The sequence below is a fragment of the Chinchilla lanigera genome, unplaced genomic scaffold, assembly GCF_000276665.1.
Source record: "Chinchilla lanigera isolate Chin_1 unplaced genomic scaffold, ChiLan1.0 scaffold00092, whole genome shotgun sequence".
Classification (NCBI taxonomy): domain Eukaryota; kingdom Metazoa; phylum Chordata; class Mammalia; order Rodentia; family Chinchillidae; genus Chinchilla; species Chinchilla lanigera.
Window position 1 is genome coordinate 8,153,331 of NW_004955493.1, and position 8,218 is coordinate 8,161,548.

Consider the following 8,218-nt stretch of genomic DNA (forward strand, 5'->3'; position numbering starts at 1 on the left):
TAGAGTTTGCTACACCTATTATTCTCTACATGAGCTCAAGGCCAGCCTGAACTGCGTAATGATAGATAAAAAAAAAAAAAAAAAAAAAAAAAAATTCAGAGGGAGAGGGACAGGGGGAGAAGAGGAAGACAGAGATGTGAAGGAGAGGGAGAATAAATGAGGATGAAGCAACAAATAGTGGTTGATCATTTTCCAAAACTGATGAAAGACATCAAAATTCTTTATAAAATTAAAGCAGGATGAATAAAGATAAAACCGTACAGCAGTATATTACAGTCAAAAATACAATTAATTCTCTAGTATATAACAACAACTACCATTTTAAGCACTTACCCTGTGGGCGCTATTTAATTTTCACCACTGGAAAGGCACAACTGTTACCCTCCCCTTGAAAATAAAGAATCAAGGCTCCAAGAGCTCAGGTTAGATACCCCGAATCATAGAGTTGGGGTGCAGAGGACCTAGGCCTCAAAGCGCTTGTGGCTGAGTAGGCAGCCCAGACTCCTCACCGCCATGCTACCCTGTTCTTTCAGCAGATGTCCAGGCTGCTGTCTCTTATGTCCTCGCTCTGGACTCACAGAGCCACTCACATCCCCGCACCATCTTTGATGAGACCAACAGTACGACGTACAGACAGAGGCAGACCCTGGGGCTGACGCAGAAATGCAAGACCCTGACACTGCTGTTACCGGTGAGCAAGGGAGTGGCCAGACCCCTGGGTCAAGAGTGAGGTGGGCTTGGAGGGCACAGGAGGGAGGATCCCCTAACACCCAGTCTCTCTCAGAAATGTGTAACTGCCTCAGTGACTCCCATTGTCCTGCGCCTCAACTACACTCTGGTGGGGATACCTGTGTCCTCTTTCGGGAACCTTCGGCCAGTTCTGGCTGAAGACGCCCCAAAGTTTTTCACAGCCTCGGTGAGTCCTGGAGTTGGGTCCCAGCTGGGGGATAGAAAAGACAGGAGGCTGATTGCTGCAGCTTGTCTTATTTCAGTATTTTATTTTATTGTTTCATTTCACTACCCCCTTTCCTTTCTTTTATCATATTCTTAATTTTCAGTTTCCCTTCGAGAAGAATTGTGGCAATGACAACATTTGCCAGGATGACCTCAGCGTCACTTTCAATTTCACAAAGTGAGTTTCTTCCCACCGCCGTCTTCCTATCCGCTCCATGATGCGGTGCTGGGTTCTTCTCCTGGCTGAGGGAACCTGCACAAAGCAGCTTCTTCGGAAGTGTTTGTGTGCTGCAAGGTCCTTAGTGGCCGTCCATCCATCCATCCATCCATCCATCGCCTCTCCCTGCAAGTGCCTGTGTCCCCTTTCCACCAGGACAGACTTGCCCAGGGCAGCCCCCGGTGCCGCACTGTTGCTGTCTTTTGCTCCCACAGCCTGCATACCCTGGTGGTGGGCGACTCCCGGGGCCTCAATGTGACGGTGACCGTGAGAAATGAGGGTGAGGACTCCTACAGCACTCAGGTCACCCTCTACCACCCAGCGGGCTTGTCCTATCGGATATGGTCAATGGTCCAGGTAACCAAACCCTTCTCGGGCCTCTCTGCCCCTTGCTTTCCGTTTCTCCATGACTGGTCTTGGTAACATCACACTTGCCCCCCAGAACCAGCGCTCACGGCGATCTTGGTCCGTGAACTGTTTGTCTGGCTCCTCCACCCAAGAACCTGGAGCGCTGAGGAGCACCAGCTGCAACATAAACCACCCCATCTTTCCCGACAACTCTGAGGTCAGAGCTATTGGTTTCCCCATTCCTTTTCTCTCTTGTCTTCTTCTGGAATTCTCCTCCTCTTTCTCCTCTCCTCCTCTTTTCAGAGTTATTTGTTTGTTTTTGTCTTTTTGAGACAGGGTCTCACTATGCAGTTCAGACTGGCCTTGAGCTCACTTTTTAGCCCAGGCTGGCCTCGAACTCACAGCGGTCCTCCTGCCTCAGCCTCCTGGGTGCTGAGATTACAGGTGTGCACCATGCCTCCTCTTTTGCTATTTCTTCCTTCTTCTTTCTTTAAAAGTGAGGGCTCCCTTTTTTTTCTTACAAAACAGCTTTATTGGGATATAACTCATATATACCATAGCCTCATCCATTTAACAAGTACAATTCAGTGGCTTTCAGTGTATTCACAGTGATAAATCTTGAGGTCTTGGTACTGGCCCCCAACCGCCACCTCCCCAGCCTCTGACAACCACTAATTTACTTTGCCTCTGTAGCTTCTCATATTCTAGATATTTCATATGAATGGAAACACACAGTGTGTGGTCCTTCATGACTCGCTTCTTCTAATTAGTAGATTTTCAAGGGTCGCTCACTGATGAGTCCTGCACTTCCTTTGACTGCTGAACGCTATTCTGTGGCAGGGATTGATGGGGTTTTACTTCCTTATTCATCAGCTGGTGAGTGTTTGTGTCTTTCTTCTCTCCTGTTCTCATCACCGTATCTCCTTTCTCCAATTCCAGGTCACCTTTATTGTCATATTTGATGTAGATTTTGGTGCTTCCCTGGGAAACAAACTACTCCTCAAGGCCACTGTGACCAGGTACACTGATTCCTTGCCTTGGAGGCCCCTTTTCCAGGGTGAACTTTCTCCCTCTCCCTGCTGATTTTCTGTTCAGATCATTTATTCATTCACTGAACAGCCATCAGATAAACCAGGCGCCAGGCATTGTACTGAGTGAGGGTGGGACAGTGGTGATAAAGGCAGCTGTTCCTGTCCTCACAGACAGGAAAACTGGTGACTGTAATACAGTATGAAATGAGTGATTAAATGGGGAGGATGTCCAGTGTTCTTGGGAGTTTGGTTTTCAGAAAACATTTCTGAAGAAAATAATTGAAGACAGAAAGAAGAAAGGATGCACCGGGTCAGGCCTGGAGCCTGGGAAGATCCGGGTGTGTTTAAGAGTGGCCAAGCACATGGCGCAGGATCTGAGTTGGTGGTGGTTAGATATGGGCCCTGTCACAAAGTGACTGATGAGTAACCCCAGCACTCAGGAGGCTGAGGCAGGAGGATCGTTGCGAGTTCGAGACCAGCCTGGGCTACAAAGTGAGCTCAAGGCCAGCCTGAACTGCATAGCGAGACCCTATCTCAAAAAGACAAAGTGACCGATGAGCAGTTCTAAGGGAATTGCAGTTTAACCTATAGGAATGACGTGATTATATTTGCACGTTAGAAATGTCATTCTCTACGAAGGCTGGAGTCTTAGTCACTTTCTTGTTTCTGGGACAAAATACTTGTTACCTGCAACTTAAAGGAGGAGGGGTTCATTTTGGCTCAGCTTAAGTCCATGGTTGGAAGATGCAAAGGCACAAACCCCAAGGTAGAAGGGGCTGCTCACATCCGGGCAGGCCGGAAGCGGACAGGAAGAGGGAGGGATTTACACCCCTTTAGGCCACGCCCCCAGTGACCCTCCTCCAATCAGGCTCCACCTCCTAGCGGTGGATGCATCCAGCCTTGAGCACAGCACCCCCGTGATCCAATCACCTGCCCCCTCTGAGCCCTGAAGGCTTTGTGGGGACATCCAGACCTAAACCGTAACAGCTGGGAGTTGGGGTGCAGCAGTTTTGTACTCAGAGGACCAGCTGGAAGGTCGCTATAGCCATCAGGGCGAGCAGAGCTGGACCGGGGCCATGTAGGGGTGAGGCTTAGAGAGCAGGACTTGGTGAACGACTGGAAGTAGTGGGTGCTGGACAGAGAGAGAGAGAGAGAGAAGGAAAAACCGGTTCCCAGGTCCCAGGCGCTGGCTAAGATCTCTCTTTCCTTTCAGTGAGAACAACATGCCCAGGACTAACAAAACTGAATTCCAGCTGGAGCTGCCTGTGAAATACGCCGTGTACTTGATAGTCACCAGGTGCCGGCCCCAGGACTGTAGCTGGGCCTACAGCCGCTGCACTCCTGTATCTGTGTTTGTGAGTCTGTGTTTGTGTATGTGTGTGTGTTGTGCATGTGTGTGTGTTGTGCATGTGTGTGTGTTGTGCACGTGGGTGTGTTGTGTACGTGTGTAAGTGGCCCAAACTGGCGCACACTGTGTCCGATCTGCCTTGCCGCTGCACACCCGCTCCTCTTAAGGGTGCATTACTGTGAGCCTGTGTGTGCCTCACACACAGCCTGAGACCCCCTCCTACGAGGCCCCTCACCTGTCACCTCCTGTCTCTTCTTTCTCTCTTTAGTGGCGATGACTCTACCAAGTATCTCAACTTCACAGCTTCAGAGACCAGTCGGATCATAGAGCACAAGTACCAGGTGGGGAGCAGCGGAGGAGGGCAGCGGGTTTGGGGAGTGCAGAAGTGTGTGGAAGAGAAGGGGAGGGACGGCGGCAAGGATGGGGGGGGCTCCTCTCACACTCGCACACAGAGCGAGTGCCCCTTGTCTGTATCACCCACCTGGAAGGCACTGCTGCGCTCCCTGGTTTACAGATGGATACAGCAGGGCGTGGAGACCTTAACAGAGCATGTCCAAGTACTCACAGCTAATAGGTGGAAAAGCCAGGGCGTAAGGCCCGCCAGTCTGGCTCTCAAGTGTATGCTGATTGGCCACCCTTCCTGCCTCCCGGAGAGGGGCAGTACATGGCCCTTGTCCAGGGTCCTGGGCGTAGGGACCGGGGAAGCCAAGTCCTGCAGCTCACGCGGATGGTGCAGCCGTCGCCCTGACCCCACCCTTTCCTGGTCCAGTTCAGCAACCTGGGCAAGAGGAACCTCCCCATCAGCGTGGTCTTCTGGGTTCCTGTGGGTCTGAACGAGGAGGTCGTGTGGGAGCGCCCTCAGGTCACCTTCTCCCCTGTGAGTTCCGCTGGGCCTGGGAGGTGGGGCCCAGTCCTCCCTCCACAGCCCCGATCTTTCCTGAAATACCCATTTCCTTCACTGAAGCCTCTTCTGCGCCTTCCCCGGACTCTGAGAATGGGTCTGGAAACCCTCATTTCCCTCTCCTCACGGACTGTCTCCTTCCTCAGAATCTCTCCAGCGCCTGCAACACTGAGGAAAGACCACCCCCTCACGCTGATTTCCTGGCTAAGCTGAAGACGACAGGTGTGCTGGTGAGCAGCAGCCTCACCCCAGCCTGGGAGCCATGCGGCCCCCTCCTCAGCTCCAGTATGGCCTCCTGATGGAGAGGGCTGGGATGCAGATGCGTTTCTGTACCATTTCCTCCGTTATCGCCCTCCTCCCGTCCCTTCCCTAGAACTGCTCCGTTGCGGTCTGCCAGAGAATTGAGTGTGATATCCCGTACTTCAGCGTCGAGGAGGAATTCCGTGCCACCGTCCACGGCAACCTCTCATCCAGTTGGTATATCAAGGTCCGCGAGGTCCGGGGCCTCATGGGGCAGGCACTGTTGCGCTAGTCCGGGGCCCCTGGCCCGACGCCTACTGTGTTCTCTTCCACAGACGTCGAGTAACCACATCTTGGTCGTGAGCACAGCGGAGATCTTGTTTAACGACTCTAACTTTGCCTTGCTCCCGGGACGGGAAGTCTTTGTGAGGTCCCAGGTAGCTATCTCGGGCGCAGAAGGCCTGCTGGAGGGTGGAGGAGCGGCTGGGCTTGTGAAGACCGCCTTTGGAGCTGGGGGCAGGCGAGAAGCAGGCGGGGAGGAGGAAGGATGGCTGGGTACTGGGCACACCGGGAAGGCGAAGGCTTTGGGGTCAGGGGGTGCACAGGCGGGACGAGGGAACGCTCCAGAACTCCGGAATCGGCCTGACGCCTGTCTTTTCTCCTCTTCCTCCCCCAGACGGAGACCAAGGTGGAGCTAAGTGAAGTTTACAACCCTCTTCCTCTCATTGTGGGGAGCTCCATTGGGGGACTGGTGCTCCTGGCCCTCATCACCGCGGGGCTGTACAAGGTGTCCCTGCTTGGCCCTCTTCCTGCCCCTCCCCCACCTCACGCTGCAGCTCGGTCGGGGTTCAGCTCCCCGCGCTGCTGCTGGCGCTGTGTGGCCCTGAGCAATCAGAGCCTCTCAGGCCTCAGTTTCTTTAGTGATACCCATGCCCGTTAGGGGACAGAAAGGGGGTTAATGTGTGTAGAGCAACTAGAATGGCCCCTGGATGACCAGCCACAATACGAGATTTTTTTTTTAAGACATGGTCTTGCTATGCAGTTCAGGCTGGTTTTGAACTCACTAGGTAGCCCAGGCTGGCCTCGAACTCCTGTGATCCTCCTGCTTCAGCCTCCCGAGTGCAGGGATTACAGTCATCCATCACCACGCTCAGCAGGAGACATTCCTCTTGTTATATTTTATATTTCCTTCCTGGACCCACTGTTGGTGCTGTTGCCCTCCCTGCCTCACTTGCCTCAGGTCCCTTCCACCCTCTTCGCCCTTTTAGTGTTTGCTCTTTGGGGCCCCTCCGTTCCCCTCCTGTTCTGCACGGCCTTCACTTGCTCCCTGGCTCTGTGTCCCTTACATCTCTGTCTCTGTCCCTCAGCTTGGCTTCTTCAAACGGCAGTACAAGGACATGATGAGCGAAGCTGGTCCCCAGGAGGCACCACCCCAGTAACGGCTCCTCCAACCGAGAACAAACGGCTTTGTCAGAGCAACAAGCAGGCCCCTGGGCTGCGGGACAGACATGTCTTGTAGGAGACTGCGGCAGGAAAGGCCTGCTTGAGTTTCCCTATGTGTGTGTATGTGTGTGTGCGCACGCGCGCGTGCGTGTGTGTGTATGTTTGTGTGTGTATGTTTGTGTGTGTGTGTGTGGTTCCATGTGTGACTAGTGTCTGTTGCATATGGGCCAAGTGCCTTAGCACGGTCTCTCGGACCCCTGTGTATAGGGGAGAAGTTGCTGCTGGGCCTTCCTCCGGCAGGAGCGATGGCATCCTTCTGGGCGAGCATAAAGGGAGAAGGAAGCAGCCCTCTGGTGGGTGGAGGAAGTGAGGAACCCTGTGGGCGAGTGTGCAGGTGTGAGGCAGCCTGCGTCACCGGGGTGAGGCGGACCCCGAGAAGCCGAGCCAGTGCAGCGCCAGCCCACACCAGAGGTGATCGGCCGATAAAGATTCCAAGGCGGAATCACAAATCTCCCTTTTTCTCTACCTCTCTTACTTTTATTTTGTTACTTTTATTGTTGAATTGATAAACCTGTCCATAGTGCAAAAAGCAAAAGACATTCAGGATGTGTGATGGAAAGTCTCTCTTCCCAGCTCTTAAAGTCCGTCTCATAGGGGCTTCAAGCTGTGTGTGTGTTTTTGGGTCACCTTCAGAAAGATTCTAGGCACACACACACACACACACACACACATACATACATACATACAGGCTTTTTTTTTTACACAAATGGTAGCATACTTTATACTGTTCTAATCTTGCTTTTTTCATTAATACAGCACAGAATGTTTCATGTCAGGACACAAATTACTTTTTCTCTTTTACACAGGTGTATAGTACTTCATTCCATGAGTATGTCGTTATATATTTAGCCAGTCTTCTTTGGATATATTGTTTTCAACGTCTCACTGTTACAAAAGATGCCAAAAAAAATAAATTGGATGTATGTTGTTTTTGCGTTTGTGCTAAGGATCATTTATAGGGTGCCTTTTTAGAAGTTTGAGATCCCCCAGGATCTCAAGGATTTGAGTGGAGGAAGTTTATTTAAGAGATTTCCCCCTTGAAATACGCACCAGGTGAGGGGAGTGAGCTGGGGGAGGGAAGGGAGCTGGTAGCTGTCACCAACAGAGACGGCACTGCGAGCCCTGGAGCTTGGCCTCGCTGGGATGCTCTGGGAGGTGATGGGCCTTAGCATTATCCTACCCAAGGGGAGAGATCCGTGAGGTGTTGCTATGATTCATATCTAAATGCCCCCCAAAGTCTCACGTGCTCAGAGGTAGGCCTTTTGGAAGGTAGCTAAATCTTGGGGCACAGTGTGCGCCGGTGGGTTTACCCACGAGGAGGAGGAGGAGTTCGGCAGCTGCATGTGCTGTGGAGGTTAGGCTGGTTGAGGACGTGAGATGGAAGGGTATGGTCTCGTCCCCAGCCTCTCCCTTCCTCTCTGCTTCCTGGTTGTCACGGGATGAGCAGCTGAGTGCCACCCTGCCCTTTTACCATGGAGTTTCTTCCCTGCAGTCACCTGACTCTGGACTGAACCCCAGAAAGGGGTTTCTGGAACTGTGAGCCCCAGAAAGCCCTCCTCCTTTACATTGTGGCGGTTGGGTATTTTGTCCCAGTAACGGGAAAGTGCTAATTCAGGTACATAGATACCATTTGCTCAGACCTACTGGCCGAGGGCTACTGATGGTGGGGAGAAGGT

The 8,218-nt window shown here is 52.4% G+C and overlaps 1 protein-coding gene across 4 annotated transcripts in view; it reads left to right on the top strand.

Moving 5' to 3' along the window:
* Itgam (integrin, alpha M (complement component 3 receptor 3 subunit)) overlaps positions 1-7,476 on the top strand; it is a 43,921-nt gene extending 36,445 nt beyond the window's left edge. For 2 of the 4 annotated variants that reach the window (XM_005405316.2, XM_005405314.2), the window contains exons 17-30: positions 534-691; positions 785-916; positions 1,059-1,132; positions 1,387-1,528; positions 1,614-1,736; positions 2,459-2,538; positions 3,764-3,847; positions 4,167-4,239; positions 4,668-4,775; positions 4,946-5,029; positions 5,173-5,286; positions 5,375-5,476; positions 5,716-5,826; positions 6,407-7,476. In XM_005405316.2, coding sequence (XP_005405373.1) covers positions 534-691; positions 785-916; positions 1,059-1,132; positions 1,387-1,528; positions 1,614-1,736; positions 2,459-2,538; positions 3,764-3,847; positions 4,167-4,239; positions 4,668-4,775; positions 4,946-5,029; positions 5,173-5,286; positions 5,375-5,476; positions 5,716-5,826; positions 6,407-6,478 — 1,457 coding nt within the window. In that variant the 3' untranslated portion in view covers positions 6,479-7,476. The remainder of the gene's footprint in view (positions 1-533; positions 692-784; positions 917-1,058; positions 1,133-1,386; positions 1,529-1,613; positions 1,737-2,458; positions 2,539-3,763; positions 3,848-4,166; positions 4,240-4,667; positions 4,776-4,945; positions 5,030-5,172; positions 5,287-5,374; positions 5,477-5,715; positions 5,827-6,406) is intronic. The other 2 variants (XM_013504858.1, XM_013504857.1) reach the window with 2 other exon arrangements.
* The last annotated feature ends 742 nt before the right edge of the window (positions 7,477-8,218 follow it).